The sequence below is a fragment of the Typopeltis vanoorti genome, chromosome 3 (assembly GCF_054136105.1).
Source record: "Typopeltis vanoorti isolate ZY-2024b chromosome 3, IOZ_Tvanoo_1.0, whole genome shotgun sequence".
NCBI classification, from domain to species: Eukaryota; Metazoa; Arthropoda; class Arachnida; order Uropygi; family Thelyphonidae; genus Typopeltis; species Typopeltis vanoorti.
Window position 1 is genome coordinate 38509771 of NC_143551.1, and position 19584 is coordinate 38529354.

The window sequence follows — 19584 nt, forward strand, 5'->3', positions numbered from 1 at the left end:
ATATACTTAAAAGAAGTAGTAGATGAAGCACTACAGATGTATAAAGGCATAACTGTGAATGGAAGAAATATAACACACTTAAAGTATGCTGATGACATAGTTATCACTACAGACAGCCGAGAATAATTAGAAAATATTCTGACCAAACTGCATCAAACAAAAAGCGCCCACTTAAACTTCAAAACAGAACTACTCAAAAAGACAGCAGATGGAAAGAAATGGCAAAAATTTATCTTTGAGGAACCCAACCAGCCGTGAGTGGAAGAGGAGGAAGAAGAAGAAATCCCAAATTTGCAGTCCATCCTCATTCATTCAGTGTCTGGGTAGATACCTAACAGAGTGCACCACGAGAAGGCAAAAATTGGACATTAGGTCAGAAGCCCTAGCCAGTTCTCTGCATTCCTTAAAAGGCTATATAGAGGTCTCCTCTGAGTTATACAGGTTTGATCTTAAGCACACCCTATACACCTGAAGGGATTCAAGTTGCATTTTAATGGAATAAGTTACAGCACAAAGAGAAATAATGAAACAACATGTTTAATAGATTTCAGCATTTCATCTCAGTCACAGAGACATCGTCAGGAATACCATTAAAATTATAATAACACACACACACAAGAAATGATAAGTGGAAGAAATGAGACAATAAATTAAAGACTAAAGTGCTCTGAGGGGTGCTTTCTATGGGTGCTGTTGGCTAGCTTTAGATTTTGGGCAGGAAGCATAAGAATTAAAAGTTCCCAAATTTTGAGAAGTTTAATACAACCATATTTATTAAAATTAGGCTGTTTTTTTTTTTTTTAACTGTTGCAGATTTGTTGCAGATTTATATTTGCTGCAATGGAGCATGGTAGTATTCGTCCACCTAATTCTGTTGTAATGTAGCCAAAGCATAGTCTGCTAGACCATAGTTGTGGCAGTGGATGTATGTTTTGTGTTCTTCTATATGGATGTTAGCAGAGCTCCCAGTCTGACCATAATACAATAATTTGCAAGAACAAGGAACCTTGTAAACATGTGGAATAGAGAGGGGAGGATCAGATCCTTAGGACAGTGAAGGGAAATTGGCTTCAAATGAGGTTTGAAAGCAATGCAAAGATTATATTTCTTCAAAGTTCTGGCTTATTTTTTCAGATGTGCCCTGGATATAGGGATTAATAATGACATTATTGTATTCTTTATATTGAGAGGGATGTGAGGAGGTGGAAGGGATAGATCATTTGTAGATTATTTTTGGCATTGTAACTGTTGGACAATAAGGTTTGGTGAATAAAGGAAGGTCTGCTGTAAGGAGAAGCTTGGGTGGAATAGAGGTTGGAAGCCCTGTTGACAAGGGTTTTGATCACCTCATATTGTTGAGAAGGGTTTTGATCACCTCATATTGTTGAGAAGGGATATGGTGGGAAAGTATGTACTAAAATAAAGAGGCAAAAGGCTTCAGTTTGGCAATGCAAAATTACATAATGCCTGTGAGTGTATTCCCGTAAGCTCTCTGGTCAACTCTTTTTACGAAACCTTCATAATTTCTACATTCAGCTTTGATATAATGCTGGATCTAATATCCACTAGATTTATATAATAGTTTATGTATGTATCTACCTGTGTAGGTGGTTTTTCTGTAAACTGAGAAAGAAAGGTTACCATTGGGCAGATGTGTGATTAGAGTATCTAAAAAAGACCAGCTGTTGTGTTGTTGTTTTTTTTATTTTTCAGTAGTGAACTGGATATGAAGTGTTCATTGTTGAGGTGGAAAGAGTGTAATAATTAAGGGGATACAAATCCCTTGTTGTTCAACTGCCAGTAAGCAAAACTCTAAGATTGAGAACTACGAATCTATGAGTTTCATATATACCGAAAAACTATTGGTGAATCCAAGTGTAAATTATCACTTGGTAGTACAACACCAAGGCAACTCGAAGCAAAGGTGGAGCAAGCTCCCTCATAATGTGTGAACCTGTCTGGGTAGTGACCTCTCCTCATAATGTAATTACAGTATTACATCCCCTAGGGGCTGTGTTTTTACATTATGAGAAAATATCAAGGATAGTGAGGGAGCTTGCTCCACCTTTCCCTAGGGGATGTAATACTGTAATTACATTATGAGGAGAGATCACTACCCAGACCGGTTTCAACCTTTTTTGAGGTCTCATCAGTGAGTAAGTAGACCTGGAAGATAACAAGATTTAAGTGAAAAGAACTTACATACCTTTACTATGCAAATGCCATAAAGGTGTGTTTGCATATGATAACATAAATTAAAAGCCAAACGGCTATTTTTATGGCATCCTTAATAATAATTAAGGGGATAGAAATCCCTTGTTGTTCAACTGCCAGTAAGCAAAACTCTAAGATCGAGAACTACGAATCTATGAGTTTCATATATACCGAAAAACTATTGGTGAATCCAAGTGTTAAATGATCACTTGGTAGTACAACACCAAGGCAACTCGAAGCAAAGGTGGAGCAAGCTCCCTCATAATGTGTGAAACCTGTCTGGGTAGTGACCTCTCCTCATAATGTAATTACAGTATTACATCCCCTAGGGGCTGTGTTTTTACATTATGAGAAAATATCAAGGATAGTGAGGGAGCTTGCTCCACCTTTGCTTAGTTGCCTTGGTGTTGTACTACCAAGTGGTCATTTACACTTGGATTCACCGATAGTTTTTCGGTATATATGAAGCTCATAGATTCATAGTTCTTGATCTTAGAGTTTTGCTTACTGGCAGTTGAACAACAAGGGATTTGTATCCCCTTAATTATTATTAAGGATGCCAGAAAAATAGCTGTTTGGCTTTTAATTTATGTTATCATGTGGAAAGAGTGTGTTTGAGCCACATTGCCAAATACAGAACACATCATTAATATATCTTAACCAAATAGAAGGTTTGAGACTGGTAGTATCAAGAGCATTTTTTCCAAAATGTTCCATATAAAATTGGCCAGGGGAGATGAGAAGGGAGAGTCCATGGAGGTACCTTCTGTTTATATAAGGTGGCCTTCCAGGAGAAGTGACCAGTATAGATAGCAGATTTAAAAAGATGAATAATGCCAGGGGAGCAAAGCATTTTTCAGTAAATTTAGTGTTCAGAAAGGGAAATATGGAGGTAGCATCGAAGCTCACCATTATATCATTATGGTTTAAATACTAAATTCCAGATTAAAGATTTGAAATGAGTGGAATTTTTAATATAAAAATGCAACCAGTAAGTGGAATTAAAGATATACTAACTCTTTGGCTGATTTAAAGAAGGGAGAGTGAGTAGTATCCACTATGAGATGGAGAGGGTATTGGTTTATGAATTTTTGCAATTCATATATCAAGAGGCCAAGATGTGACATTTTTTAGAAGCCTGTTTAATGTTTTTTCTGAACCTTAGTAGGATCATAATCCAGCGGTTTATTAAGATGCAGTCTCTGAGTGAAACATTCATTTTTCTATTATAATCACTGGAATTGAGGACAATGGTAGCATCAGCTCTAATAATAATTATGTTGTTGTCTTTGTGGAGCTGACTGCAGAGATTTCTTTTTTTAACAGTGATGTATGTAAAAAGATGTTAGCTATGTCGAGCCTGATGTATGTTATTGGCAAATTAGGAGGTAAGTCACACATGCATGCATGCATGCATGCATGCTCTGTATGCCACATGATTTCTAAACTAGGAATTTGCTAAAGTGCTACTGCATAGGCTAAACAAACTAATGGCTGTTTCATTGAATCTTTTTGACGCTAAGTTGACAACAATGTGTAGTGGCTGACTTTGCAGTAGTGAAGAACTGTAAAGATTATTAAAGTTTTTGATATTGGGGAGTTGAGTTCGAGGTTATATCGTAGTGTGTAGTGTTCGTGCAAGCTCCTGATAAGATAAGTATTATTTTCAGTTATCGTTGATAACATTACTTAATATTGTGTAGTTTTGTTTGCCTTGCGTATTTTAGTGCGTTTGTTTGTGTGTTTTTGGTGTGTTATAACTTATTATTTGATAAAACACTTTGCAAATAATTATGGCATCTGTACGAAGGAAAATGGCGGCCAGTAATGATGGTTCGCCATCTTTATCAAAGAATGGTAGTATAAAAGAAATGAGTCAGTGTACTAGCTGTGAAATGTACGCTTTGCAGAGTGCGGTCGGAGTGTGGATAGATGATAATAAAGGATAGAATGTGTGTAGAAAATGTAGGGAGAATGAGGAATTGAAGTGTATTTCGGATCGTGAATGTGATATTTTTGTCAAACTTCAGAATGAAGAAAATAGCGATATGACAAGAAACGGCAAGGTTGTACATGAGAATTATGAGAGTGTGAATGTAGAAAGTGTGAATGATAGTATTAATGGTTCCTCAGAGAATAAAAAAGATGAGATAGATGCATTGAGTGAGATTGCGTTGTTGAATGGTGCAATAGAAAGGGCAAAACAGCAGCTAGAGTGCATGAACAAAAGTCGACTGAATGAACCAACCAATAATAAAAGGTATGACAGGAAAAATAGACGTATGAATGTGAACATGAACAAAATGAAAGATAGAGTGCTGTATGGAGACTCATTAGTACGAGGTGTGTTAGTAGAGGATTTGACAAAATCGTACCAACCTGGTGCGACCATAAAGGATGTAACTGAGTCTATTAGAGAGCAAAAGGAAAGGGTGAAAGAAATGATTGTTGTGGCAGGTACGAATGATTTGAAAGGAGATAAAATAGAAATGATAGAAGACCTGAATGAATTGTTTGAGGTAGCAAAAGAAAAGAGTGAGAGAGTTAGAATGATTAGTCTTTTGCCACGGTATGACAGTGAAATGTTTAAAAGGAGGGCCATAATTGCGAATGACTTTATGCGTGGGTTATGTATGACGAGTGGTGTGGAATTTGTGGAGTGAGTTTGATGGGCGAAAGGATCTATATAAGATGGATGGCTTGCATTTGAATGGTTAGTGTAAGAAGACTTGAGAAAGTGTTGCTGAATGTAGTGGATGTGCGCAAATTCAGGGAAACTAGATTTGTTAAGGGGGGGGGGGGAGTAGATATATAGTCCTTAGGGAGGCAGTTGAATGTAAGAATGAATATAATATGCTAGAGTAAATAAGGACAACAAACCAGAGTGGGATAGTTAATATAAGGCATCAAGGTAGGGTTGGGGCTAATGGGGGTCTTAAATTTATGTACACTAATACTAGGAGTATTAGGAACAAGAAGGAAGAGTTTTTGGCCATGGTTGGCACTTCCAGACCACAGGTTATTGGTATTAGTGAAACATGGCTGACTGTAGATGATATAGCCAGTGGGATTGAATGTGATGGGTATAGTGTGTTCAGGAATGACAGAGAGAATAAAATGGGGGGAGGAGTATTGTTGATGATAGCTGATGAGCTCCAGCCAAGGAGAATAGAAGTTGAATTGCAGGATAGAGAAAAGAGCACATTTGAGGCCATTTGGTGTGAGATTGTGGCTAGATATAGAATTAAATATACAATTGGGTGCTGCTATAGACCAGGTGATGGAAAAGATGGTGGTGACAGTATGCACAAGCAAATAGAAGAAATGAGTGGAAGGAGGGTGATTATTATGGGAGATTTCAACTATGGTCGCATTGATTGGAGTGAAGAGAGGACACACGGGAGGAAGGAAATAGATTTTATGCGGTTATTAAGGGATAACTATCTGCGACAGCATGTAATGGAAAATACTAGGGGTCAGAGAGTGCTTGACCTAGTAATTACATCTGAGGATTTGGCTGTAACAAATATGACCACATTGCCACCAATCGGTGAGAGTGATCATAGGGTCTTGACTTGGGAGGTGGCTAAAAGTGTAGAATTTTCAATTAAGACAGGGTACATGTGGAATTATCGGGCTGGAAAGTATAACAAGCTTAGCAGTTTGATTGGCTCAGTGCCATGGCATGTACAACTGCAAGGACTAGAAGTTGATAGTGCATGGGAGGTAGTTAAGAAGTGCTTGCATGAAGCAATGGCTGACTGTATACCTAGAGTCTGAATAATAAATCAAGTAGGGGTTAAATGGATGAATAACATCATTAAGCTTGAGCTGCAAAAAAAGAAACAACTATGGAGGGAATTTAAGGAGAAAGGTGACCGGCAGGCACATGAACGGTATAAAGCGCAGGCCAGAAGGGTGATGAGTGTGGTAAGAAAAGCAAAAAAGGATTACGAAAGAACATTGGCCATGCAGGCTAAAGAGAATCCTAAACAGTTTTTTAGATATGTAGCAAGTAAAAGGAAAAATGTACATGGCAGAATGATTTTAAAGAATGCCAATGGTAGGGAGGTAACTGAATCAGTTGAGATAGTTGAGTTACTGAGTGAGCACTTTGCAAGAATATATCATCCAGGTGGTGACATTGCAGAAACGAATAAACCAGTAGATTATACGGGAATTGTGGTGAATGAAGAGGAGGTGAGTAGTCTATTGCATAACCTCAATGTCAATACATCTGTGGGATTGGATGGTATACCAGCTCGTGTAGTACGAGAAGCAGCTAAAGAATTGTCAATACCCTTGACCATTTTGTTTAATTTGAGTCTGGGTTAGTCCCGAGCGGGTGGAAGGAGGGGAAAATAGTTCCACTGCATAAAGGTGGTTCCAAGACTGCTGTTGTAAATTACCGACTGATTAGCATATCAGGAATCATTGTCAAGGTCTTAGAGAAATTAGTCAAGAAAAGAATACAGGATTGGATAGATGAAAATGGGATATTGTATGGAGGACAACATGGTTTTGTGAAGGGTAGATCATGCCTCAGTAACTTGCTCACGTTTTATAACACAGTGACGGCTGAACTGGGTAGTGGGTAGTGGGTTTACAGTGATACTACTGGACCTTGCCAAGGCCTTTGATAGGATACCACATGGAACCCTAATCAGTAAACAGGAGCAGATGGGGATGGATATAGGTTTGTTGAGATGGATAGGAGGGTGGTTGAAGGAGAGATACCAGAGAGTGGTTTATTCAGGAGTGGAGTCAAAAAGACGTCTTGTGGTTAATGGAGTGCCGCAGGGCTCTGTTTTTGGACCACTGCTTTTCAATTTGTTCATCAATGATATTGGAAAGGATTCGAGAGGAAGTGTTCACTTGTTTGCTGATGATGCAAAGTTGGGTAGAGCAATTGTGAGTGCACAGGATGTCAAAATTTTACTGGATGATTTGGATAGTTTGGAGGACTGGGCTAGGAAAAATGGATGTCAGTTTAATGTGGCAAAGTGTAAGGTTATGCACTTTGGGGTGAAAAGAATAGCAGCAGTATATTGCATTGGTGGAACCGTACTCCAGTAGATTGATGAGGCCAGGGATTTGGGAGTGCTGGTGGATAGGGAGTTGAAGTTTAGGGGGCACATTGCAAAAGTGACTAAAACAGCTCACCAAATCACTTGGCTTCTGAAAAATACTTTAACATGCAGAGACAAACAAGTTGTTGTTCCTCTGTATCGAGCCTTGATAAGACCCCATCTGGACTTCTGTGCCCAGTTATGGGCACCAGGGTTTCTTCGTGATGGGGAGGAAGTGGAGAGGGTCCAGAGACGAGTGACCAAGATGATAACAGGTCTGTGAAATGAACCTTATGAGAATAGGTTGAAGATTTGTGGGTTGCAGAAATTGGACGATAGGCGAAGGAGGGGTGATATGATTGAGACATTCAAATTACTGAAGGGTTTTTATAAGATTGATCCAGAAGATATTTTTGAAAATATGACTGGTGGTGGGAGGACTGGGGGCCATGCATGGAAACTGGGCAAGAGCGTGGTTGACAAGGGTGTTAGAGCTAGGTTTTTTACTCGGAGAGTGGTGAATGAGTGGAATAAGCTTCCAGAGTCTGTTGTGGGTGCTACGACCGTGAATGAGTTCAAGGCAAGATATGATAGATACTGTGTGAATGTTGAATAGTTGTTCCAGGCATGATGTTAGGGCCTCCCTCGATGAGTCTGTCGACTCCTTGGAGTTTCCCGGAACAATAATAATAATAATATGTTTATCTTTTATCTTCTGAAATTCTTTACATGCAGATTTTTTTGAAATATCAGACAGAATATGCCATAGTTCATGGGTTGAGAATGGAGGAGCGTTCAACTTCAAGTTGAACTCTGTTTGTCTGTTTTGTGAGGGGTTACCTAATTGGCCAACAGAAAACAGTGATGTTGCTATGTAAGATTGCCTGAAAAAAATACATAATAAAATTCCTCTTTATATCTATATGTTTTTTCCGCAAGGGAAAACTTAAAAAACACCCTTGACCAATGGAGACTTCATACACACAGGTAATATACACATACACGCTTGATAAAGCACAAGATAGAAGGGGTAGACAAGCTCATACGTCAGTTATGCATTACTAAATCACTTAAGGAATTGACAACGTAGATAAGAATCACTGTCTTACTTTTGCCAAATAGGCAGAATGGCGAATATCAGAATTTTGGAACACAAAGACTACATCCAGTTTCACAAGTACAGCCACTCTGGTCTTGCAGACCATGCTCCGGATACACACCACAGAATACGGTGGAAGAAAGCTACAGTAATACACCGTAGCAAATACAGATTTGAAAGACTATTCATGGAATCAGCCTCAGCCCTAAGAAACTCTCCAAATCTCAACAAATTTGAGAGGCTTACATCAGCAGACCTTCAGCCCTCCTGCTAGGGGGCACCATCAGGACTTTTAGGAAAACAATAGCTTCATCACTTCATTCTCAGTTACTGTGCTTTAGTGCCTACGTGCACGTACCTTTTTTGTATATTCCTTTTGAAGATGGCAACACGACATTGCCGAAATATCGGATATATTTATTAAAGTGTAATTTAATTTATATTCTTATCTACATTGTCAATTCCTTGAATGATTTAGTAAAGATAGAAGGGGATTTGTATATGGATTGTATATAACTTTTTTTTTTAGAATTCCCAAATTGGTATCATTGCTAATTGTTTTCTGAAAGCGACAAGATTTTCGCCTTCCTGAAATTCTCTCTTTTTGTCCAACTAAGGTAAACTGGCTAGTAGAATATAGGCAATTAATAGACAAAATACAACCACCTCATAACCTTAGTTGCTTCAGTTATAAATCCAAAAACTACAACAGCTTACATTTTATTGTTATATCTAAAGGAACAAACAGCTGTAAAATATAGATCATGATTAAAGTTAAAAATTTGTTTATTACAGGAGACAGAAGCTGAGCTTGAAGATGAAGTTGATATCTTAATGAGTAGTGATATAATGGCAGCCCAGATGTCAACCAAGTCCATTACATTCACTAGAGCCCAGACTGGTTGGTTATTCAGGGAAGATCGTACAGTAAGTAACTGATGTGCATGTGATATCTTACAAAAGAAATTCATCACCTACTGCATGGATAGGGATAGGAAATTTAGCTATGTTAAGCATAGTAAAATTTACTTTCACTGTGTTTAACATCTGTGATCTTAGAATAAAGTTAACTGATCTCATATGAATTACTGGATTTTTTTCCCAGAAACTCTGGTTTTTTATCCTACATAACATCCAGCTAGTCAGGAATATAAGGAATAGGACAGACTAAATAATTCCATCATTATAATCGTGGTTTCATTCTTCATAATACCAACTCATTTTAATCCTTACTTAGATGTTATCATCATCATCATCAAATTTCTGTATAAATTCAGGAGATGTACATGATCTTATGATAGTACTACATGAAGAGTTACATCATTACTAACTTCCCATCAACAAATTTTCCTCCAGAGTAGCCTGTTATCTATCAACATTCCAATATTATCATCTTCTATTTCTGTCTTCTAAGGCACTTTTTACTCTATCACTCCACCTACATTTTGGTCCTCCTCTGGGTCTTTTTCCTGCCATCCTGGCGAAGAGCACTTGCTTGGCTAATCTTTCCTCTCCCATTCTGTTTAAGTGGTCATACCATCTGAGATTAGCTCTGCTAACACATTCATGAATGCTAACAATGTCAAATTCTTTCTTAATATCCTCATTTTTAATATGACACTGCCACTGATTCACCTGTTCAATCCCCTAATCTTTCTCAGGACTCTCACATCTGTGATCTCCAGTCTTTGATCAAGCATTTTATTTCTAACCCAGCTCTCAGACCCATAAGAGTTAAAGTTGGTTTGAACACTGTCCTGTGTACATTAATGACATCAAGCAGGGTCTATCATCAGATTTGCAATTGTTTGCTGATGAGGAAAAGATAAGCAGAGCAATCAGGGATGCTACTGATATTCAGCAATTACAAAATGATTTGAATAGACTGGAAATCTGGGCAAATGAAAATGGCTGTCAGTTTAATGTTAGCAAGTGTAAAGTTATGCACTTTGATGTGAATCGAGTTCCAGCGGCATATTATTTTAGCTGGGTTAGGGACAAAACTGTATAACTGAGAAGAGACCTCCACATAGCTTCAAAGGAATGCGGAGAACGGACCAGGGCTTCTGACTTAATGTCTAATCCGCACCTCGTGGTGCACCCTGTTGGGTATCTACCTGGATACTGAACGAACGAGGATTGGCTGGCAATTGTGGATTTAGCCAACCAAATTGTATTCTTATTGGCTTAAACCAGTATACAAAATGATGGTACAACATGACAAAATTTCATGCCGGCTCGGGCGTTGCCCGGTTAAACAAGGCCCCCGTTGTTTTTGCCAGGGAACCAGGGTGAACAGTGAAAAGTCAGCTACTGGAACAAATCTGAAAGCACACCCCAACTCAACATCACCAGAGTTAAAGATCGGTACTATCAACATAAGAAGCCTAAATGGCAAAGAAATAGAGCTAGCTGAAGAATTAGATAAGTACCAGATCGACATAATAGGGGTGACTGAAACAAAAAAGACAAAAACTGATGAGATCTTTCTGAGCAAAAAATACAAAATGTTATATTCAGGAAATGACAATCAAGGAAAAGAAGGAGTAGCCATAGTATTCAACACAAAATACGAGGCTAATATTCTTGAATGGCAGGCAGTCTCGAGTAGAGTGATGTGGGCAAATATCAGAATGGGGAATTGGACAATGAGACTTATATGTGCCTATGGTCCCACAGAAGGTTCTACTAAGGTAGAAGTGGAGGAATTTTTTGAGGCTCTAGAGAAAGCTACTGACACAATGGAAAAGGTAAAGTTGGTCCTTGTTGGGGATCTAAATAGCAGAGTAGTAAATGATTGTCAGACACACAAAAATATTTTGGGAAAATTTGGAGAAAAGAGCAAAGCTAATAATAATGGCAATTACCTGTTGGATTTCTGCTCAGGACATGGACTGGTTATTACTAACACCATGTTCCAACATAAAAATGTGCACAAATTCACATGGAGAGAAGATGCAAGGATTAAGAAAAGTCTCATTGACTATGCTATTGTTGATAGTGATGTTTTCTCCTTGGTGCAGGACACCAGAGTGTACAGAGGAGTTGAAATTTGAAGCGATCACTATTTAGTCTTGAGCAGGAGAAAATTGAATTTCACATTGAAAAGAATAACATATAAGAAAGTTTTAAAGCGAATAAAAGTTGAGCAGCTCTAATATATGAACTGTAGACTAAAATACACAAAGATTATTGAAGAAAAAATGAAAGAGTTTGAGAACAGGAACCAAACCTTCGAGATTCAGTGGCAAGCTTTGAAGAAAACCCTGATTGATTCAGCCAGAGAGGCGTATGGTGGGGTTGTCTGCAAGGATAGAAAAATCAGAACTCCATGGTGGACACAGGAAGTTAAAGAGGCAGTGAAGGAAAAGAAGAAAGCATATCAAAAGTTCCTGACAAATAAGTCAGTTTTTGCTCTTCGAGAATACAAACATGAATGTAAGAAAGCAAAACACTGTGTAAAACTAGCTAAACAAAAGTCATGGGAGGACTTTGGCAAGAACATTGAAAATAAATATCAAGAAAGTGGTAAGATATTCTGGGTTGTTGAAGAAGCTTAGAAATGTAGGAAAGAGTGCTGTAAAAGGAGTTAGAGATGATAAAGGTGAAATGAAAACGGGAGAAAAAGATATCCTTGAAGTATGGAGTAATTACTTTGAAAATTTGCTAAATGAAACAAGCAGTGATGACAGCACAGTGATAAAAAAACACTAACTACGCATGCAGTCCGGAATACATATCCATACTTGAAGTAGAAAAAGCCATCAAAGGCTTAAAATGTGGAAAGGCAGCAGGAGTAGATGATATTCGACCAAAAATGCTGAAGTATGGTAGTATAAAAGTCTTACAGTCGCTGCACTGCATAGTTCAGAATGCCTGGACAGAGGGACGAATTCCCAATAATTGGAATAGAGCTATCATAATACCCATATATAAAAAGGGAAATAAAACTGAATGTGAGAATTACAGAGGTATTTCCCTACTGAGTGTTCCAGGCAAGATTCATGAGAGCATACTTGAGAAATGGTTGAAAAGAATTGTGGAAGAAAAGCTTGGTGACGAACATGCTGGATTCAGGTCAAATAGAGGCTGTCAGGATCAGATATTCACTTTACGACAAATAGTGGAGAAATCATGGGAATATAACAAAGATCTCTATTTGAGTTTTGTAGATCTGGAAAAGGCATATGACAAGGTGCCAAGAGAGAAGCTATTCAATATGCTACAGTTATATGATATCAATGGGGCATTATATCAAGCAATAATTAGTCTTTATTTGAGTTGTAAGTCAGCAGTTAGAATTGAAGGAAGTACAGGAAAATGGTTTAATGTTAAATCAGGTGTGAGACAAGGATGTACTTTATCCCCTCTGTTATTCATTATCTATATGGATCACATTATGAAAGAAAATGGTATTAAACATGATATCAGAATTGGAGATGTTAATGTCAGCTCTTTGCTTTATACAGACAATGTTATGCTTCTAAATAAATCCGCTACAAGTTTGCAAGATTTCCTGACTAAATTGAATAACTGTTGTAATAGATATGGTATGAAGGTCAGCATTACAAAGACAATGAAAATAGGTAGTATTGTTGAAAATGTCAACTCTGTTGTGAACAGGGAACCTGTGGAACAAATAAAACATTTCAGCTACTTACTCATGATTTTTACTGAAGATGGTAAATTAGCTTTATACAAGACATGTTCAAACCAGTTTTAACTTACGGATCTGAGAGCTGGTTCAGAAGTAAAACACTTGACCAAAGACTAGAGATCGCCAATATGAGAGTGCTGAGAAAGATTAGAGGCATGAACAGATGGCATTAATGACAATATCATATTAAAAAAGAGGATATTAGGAAAGAACTTGACATTGTCAGCATCCAGGAATGCATTAGCAGAGCTAATCTCAGGTGGTATGGTCACTTGAACAGAATGGGCAAGGAAAGATTAGCAAAACAAGTGTTCTCTGCCAGGTTGGCAGGAAAACGACCCAGAGGAAGACCAAGATATAGGTGGATTGATACAGTACAAAGCGCCTTAGACGATAGAAATATAAGATCTGATAATGATGGAATAATATGTATACATAGCAATGTAGCAGCATTTCTCTTTTCTCTGTTAGGTCTCTGCATACTGTCATAGTATTGTTATCGTCTTATATGTATTTTTGATTGTGCCTGGAGTCTTGACAAGTAACAGACTGATTTGGAGGAAAATTGTAGATAGGAAGTTAGTAATGATGTAAATTTTTCATGTAGTACTATCATATCCTGTACAACCCCCTTGAGGGTACATGTCAGGAATTTGATGATGATGATAGGTTGTGCTACAAGAAACTGAAGAGGCAAGGGATCTTGGTGTATTGGTGGATAAGAATTTTAAGTTCAAAGGTCACATAGCAAAAGTTGCAAACACAACTCAGAGGATAATTGCTGTGTTGAAGGCATTGATAAAAGAAGCAAAGGAAACTGGATTGGACATATTCTGAGAAGGAATGGAATCGTTAGAGATGCCATCGAATGAAAAATAGATGAAAAAAAATGACTCGGAGGAAGAGTAAGGAAAACAGTGCTAGATGACATGCTCAATAGAGACAGGTACACAACCTTGAAAGAGAAGGCTCAGAACAGAAGAGAGTGGAAGGAATGTTTCTGCTACTAAAAGAAGAACCTGCTCAATTGCAGAATACTAAAGAAGAAGAAAGCATTGATAAGACCACACTTGGATTACTGTGTGCAGATTTGGTCTCCCAGGTTCCAAGGGGATAAAGAAGCTGTGGAAAGGGTGCAAAGAACAGTTATAAAGATTATATCCAGATTATGGGATTTAGATTTTGAGGACAGATTGCGAGTATGTGGATTACAGACTGGTTAAAGGAAGAAAGAAGAGTGATATGATAGAGGTCTGTAAACTTTTGAATGGGTGTTATAGCATTTCGAATGATGAAATTTTTCTTTATATCGAAGGTGGGGAGAGAACATGGGGACATCCATGGAAGTTAAATTTATTTGCAGTCAAGAAAGGGGTAAGAGCTAGGTTTTCTCCCAGAGAGCAGTGAGTGAGTGGAATAATTTGCCCTTACGGGTAGTGAGTGCATCTAGTGTGAATGAATTCAAGTGTCGGTATGGTAGCTTGGTTGGGTAATTTACAGTCTCCTTCGATGAGTCCTTGACTCCGTGGAGATCTCAGATAATAATAGTAATATCTAGTTTAGTGTTATGACTAACCTCTCTTTTTTATTCCATATAAATTTATTCAGTTGACTTCCTACCATACCAGCTTTGCTACTTCTGCTATTTCCAAATTTAATTTGCCATCTTCACTAAATACTCTGCCTAAATAGCTGAAATGTTTTACTTGTTCTGTAGCTTCTCCATTCAGGATGCAGTTCACAATTTCAATGTTTAGTGTTTATGCTTATTTTCATTGTCTTTTTAATACCGATTTTGATACCAAATTTATTATAGCAGTTATTCAATTTGGTCAGGGAATCCTCCAGACTTGTCCTGGATTTATTTAGGAGTGTACATCATCTGCATAAAGTAAAGAGCTGAGATTAACATCTTCAATTTGGTATCAGCTTTGATACCACTTTGCTTCATAATGTGATCCATATAGATGTTGAATAACAGTGGAGATAATGTACACCCTTGTTGCACACCAGACTAAACATTGAACCATCTTCCTGTACCTCCTTCAATACTGACTGGTGATTGACTCATATTGAGACTGTGTATTGCTTGATATAATTTCCCATTTACACCATGTAACTGGAGACTTTTGAACGGCTTTCCTCTTGGCACCTTCTCATATACCTTTTCCAGATCTACAAAACTTAATACAGATCCTTGTTATATTCCCATAATATCTCAACTATTTGTCTTCAAGTGAAAATCTGATCCTGACAACCTCTGTTTGGCCTGAATGCAGCATATTTTTCTCCACGCTCTTAGCCATTTCTGAAGGATACTTGCATAAGTATCCTTCTGAACTATGCAGTGCAACCACTGCAAGACTTTTAAACCTCCATATTTGAGCATTTCTGGTTGAATATCATCTACTACAGCTGCCTTTCTACATTTCAGGTTTGTGATTGCTTTTTCTACTTCAAGTACAGATATATTCCAGATGGCATTATTGTTGAGTGTTTTCTATCACCATGCTATCACTGTTTGTTTTATTTAACAATCTTTCCAAGTAATTACTCCATACATCAAGAATATCTTTATTTTCAGTTTTTGTCACCTTTATCATCTCTAATTCCTTTTATAGTCTCTCTCCCCCATTTCTGAACTTTTTCAATAGCCTCTAGAATCCTGACATTTATTTTCTATGTTCTTACCAAAGTCTTCCCATGGCTTTTGCTTAGCTAATTTTACACAATGCTTTGCTTTCTTACATTTTTTTCTCTGTATTTCCTAAGAGCACAAGGTGACTTGCTAGGAACTTTCGATATGTTTTCTTCTTTTTCTTGACTGCCTCTTTAACTTACTGAGTCTACCATGGAGTTCTGTATTTTCTATCTTTGCAGATTACCTCACCACATGCCTCTATGGCTTATATTATATATATTATCTTTTATATTATATATTATAATATATAATATATTATTATATTCTTCTTCTCCTCTTCTAAGACGGGTTGAGTAGGATCTTCCAGTCTTCTCTATTCCTTGCTGTTCTAAAAAGTTCCTTATATGTTCTGCATTCCAAATGTTCTTTATTAATTTCAGCCAGGTAATTCTTGGTGTTCCGGGTCTTCTTTTTTCAGTTGGGAAAGTATTGATTAGGATGTTAGGAAGTATGTCTGCATCCATGCATACAGTGTGGCCAAACCATCTCAGCTGTTGTTTTCTAATTTTTTCTATTATTGTATTTTTATACAATAATTCTTGTCTGACTGTGCTGTTTGTTTTCTTTTCTATCCAACTTGTTCTATTTATTTTTCTTAAGCATTTCATTTCAATTGCCAGCAGTTTTTTCTCCTCTTTTTTTCTTAACTGTCCACGCTTCTGCTCCATAGATAACTGTTGGTATAATTTGATTTTGGCTTGCTTAGATATCTTGTTTGTTTTCAAGATTTTCTGTAATTTTCCCATGGCGGTCCATCCTATCGCTATTCTGTGTTTGATTGTTTTGAGTTCATCTATTGTTTCTGTTAGTTTTGATCCAAGATATATGAAGTTGGCTACTTGCTGTATTTGTTCTCCATTTAGGGTGGTTGAGATGGTAGTTCCGTTCCTCCCTATTTTCATCACTTTTGTCTTTTGTATATTTATTGTCATGTCATATGTTTTACAGGTTTCGTTTAGCTTGTTTATCAACCTTTGTAGTTCATTTGGGGGTTCTTGCAATAAGGACGAGATCATCCGCATAATTGATATTATTTATGTTTAAACCATTGACATTGATTCCAGGCTCATTGTTTATTGCCTTCTTTACAACTTCATCTAGATATATGATGAATAGGCATGGGGATAATGAGCATCCTTGCATTACTCCTTTTTGGATCTGTATGGGTATCTTTTTTAATTATTACATTTGTCTTAGAGTAATATTTTATCAGAAACTGTATTATATATTTGTCTGTTGCTTTTTCTAGTAGAATTTTAAGAAGAATTTCTCTGTTGATGCTATCGAACGCGTGTTTAAAGTCCACAAAACAACAATATAGTTCTTTATGGTCTTCCCAGCTGAACTCTGTTATGTGTTGGTGCAATGTGAAAATTTGGTCTATTGTTGAATAGTTTCCTCGGAAACCAGCTTATTCTATGCCTTTCATTTCTTCATAGGCGTTTTTTAATCTATTTTGTATAATTCTTACGAATATTTTATAGGTGTGGGAGAGTAAATTGATTGGTCTGTAATTTCTGCAGTCTCTTTTGTCTCCTTTCTTGTATATTGGGATGATCTTTCCAGTTCTCCAGTCATTTGGGATCTCTCCTGTTTGTAGTATTTTATTGAATAGGGGTGTTAAATATTCTATTGATGTGCTGCCTCCATATGACCATAATTCAGTAGGGTATCAATGCCTGGTGTTTTATTGTTTTTCATCTGTTTTATTGCATATCTAACTTTTTATTGTAAAATTTTTGCGTGGACATTATTTTCTTCTATTGTTAGCATTGTAGCTTTGTTTCCTTGGTGAAAGATAGTCTTAAAATGGTTTGACCAGATTTTTCTTATATCTTCAATATTCCCGGTTTCAGTCATCTTGTTGTTTATCATTGTTACTGCTTTTGCTGAGAATTCCTTTGTAATTTCTCTTATAGTGTCATGGAAGACTTTTAGGTTATGCTTCTTGTTATGCTTCTTGGCATTTCTTAGTTTTTTCTTCTAAACATTTTTCTTTGGCTTTTTTGCATAGGTTATCAACTTCATTTTTTAGTGCTTTGTACTTTTCTCTATTCTCTTCATTGTTTTGTTGGTTTACAAGTATTTTGGCCTCTCTTTTTCTTCTATTGTAGCTACGATTTCTTGGGTTATCCACTGTTTGTTTATTTTGGGTTTGGTACCTAGAGTGTCTTTTGCAATTGATAGCACTGTTTCTTTTCCTTCTTCCAAGTATTTTCCGCTGTTCTGGGAGATGGAGGGTTTTAATTTCAAGCACATCTGTTCTAAAAATCGACTTCTGCTTGAGCTATCTTTTTGTTTTGATAGGTTGATTTTCTTCTTTTCTGATATTGTTTTTCCTGTTGAATTTTATCTTCACTTTGGCAGTTAATATTTCGTGTTCAGTGTCAAAATCAAAACTTCTTAATGTTCATACATTATTTACTGATCTTTTCCATTTTTTTTTTATGATGATATAGTCTATGCAGTTCTTTATATTACCATCTGGGGATGTCCATGTATATTTATTATTAGGTCGTTGATAGAACAATGTGTTAGTAATCATTAGATCGTTTGCTTTACAGAAGTGGAGTAATTGTTCTCCTCTGTCGTTAAGCTCTCCGTATCCAAATTTCCCCATCACATCTTTTTTGTCTGCTGTGAACTGTCCTATTTTAGCATTAAAATCTCCTATCACTATCATGAGTTCTCTATTTTTGGAATTATCTATTTCCTGTTGTAGTTCTTCATAGAAATTTTCTATTTCTTCCTCTGAATGGTTACTGTCTGGTGCATATATTCGGATTATTTTAATTGTTTGACCTTTTTCTTTTGCTTGAAGTTTGGCTGTGATTATTCTAGGAGATACTGGTTTTATTTCAATTACTGAGTGTGTAAGTTTCTTCTCAATTAATAATGCAACTCCTCTGTGTATGTTATCTTTTCTTCCTGAGAAGTATAGTCTTCCTTCTGGTAAATCCATGAATCCATCTCCGCACCAGTGTGTCTCTGATAAACCTAAAATACTCCATTTCAGTCTTTTTAAATTTTCCTGGACTAATTGCAATTTTCCAGGTCGGTATAATGATCTTATGTTGAAGGGGCGGCTACATGTTTCACGTCCTTGGCTGACCACATTGCTGATTTCTAACCTACTCTATGTGGTCTTCGAGTAGGCGCGTCAGCTGTCCCGTATGCAGTAGCACTGTCTTGGTTTGTAGACATTCTCTGGCTCATGAAAGTTACTGGCATAATAATTCAGCCAGCTTGCCATGCCTCTGCTACATCCTTTGGTCCACAGCTCTTTATTCAGAGCAACCCATATGGCTTTCCCCCATCCGCCACCCAGGGGACACGTCTGGTAGGAGTGTGGTCTCCCCAAGTTATTATTATATATTAATATTATTATATAATATATATACAAGGGAGCTGAAAAGTTCTGAAAAACACCTAGAACAATCATCATCATCAAATTCCTGCCATGTGCCCTCAAGGGGTGTACAGTATATGATTATACCACATGAAAAATTTACATCGTTACTAACTTCATATCTACAATTTTCCTCCAAATCAGTCGTGAGACTGATTTGGAGGAAAATCAGACTCCTCCAAATCAGACTAGAGACCACAGTCATTCTCATGACTGTGGTCTCTAGTCTTTGGTCAAGTGTTTTATTTCTGACCCAGCTCTCAGATCCTCAAGTTAAAATAGGTTTGAATACTGTCTTGTATAGAGCTAATTTAGTGTTTTGACTAATTTCTCTCTTAAATTTATTCAGTTGACTTCTTACCATACCAGCTTTGTTGATTCTGTTGTCTATTTCCATATTTAATTTACCACTAGAATAAAAATGATATTAATTAC

The 19584-nt window shown here is 37.1% G+C and overlaps 1 protein-coding gene across 4 annotated transcripts in view; it reads left to right on the forward strand.

The window, feature by feature from the left end:
• LOC150108062 (ankyrin repeat domain-containing protein 13C) overlaps positions 1-19584 on the forward strand; it is a 312652-nt gene that overhangs the window by 131724 nt on the left and 161344 nt on the right. For all 4 annotated transcript variants that reach the window (XM_090415561.1, XM_090415563.1, XM_090415562.1 and 1 more), the window contains one exon: positions 9178-9309. In XM_090415561.1, coding sequence (XP_090271687.1) covers positions 9178-9309 — 132 coding nt within the window. The remainder of the gene's footprint in view (positions 1-9177; positions 9310-19584) is intronic.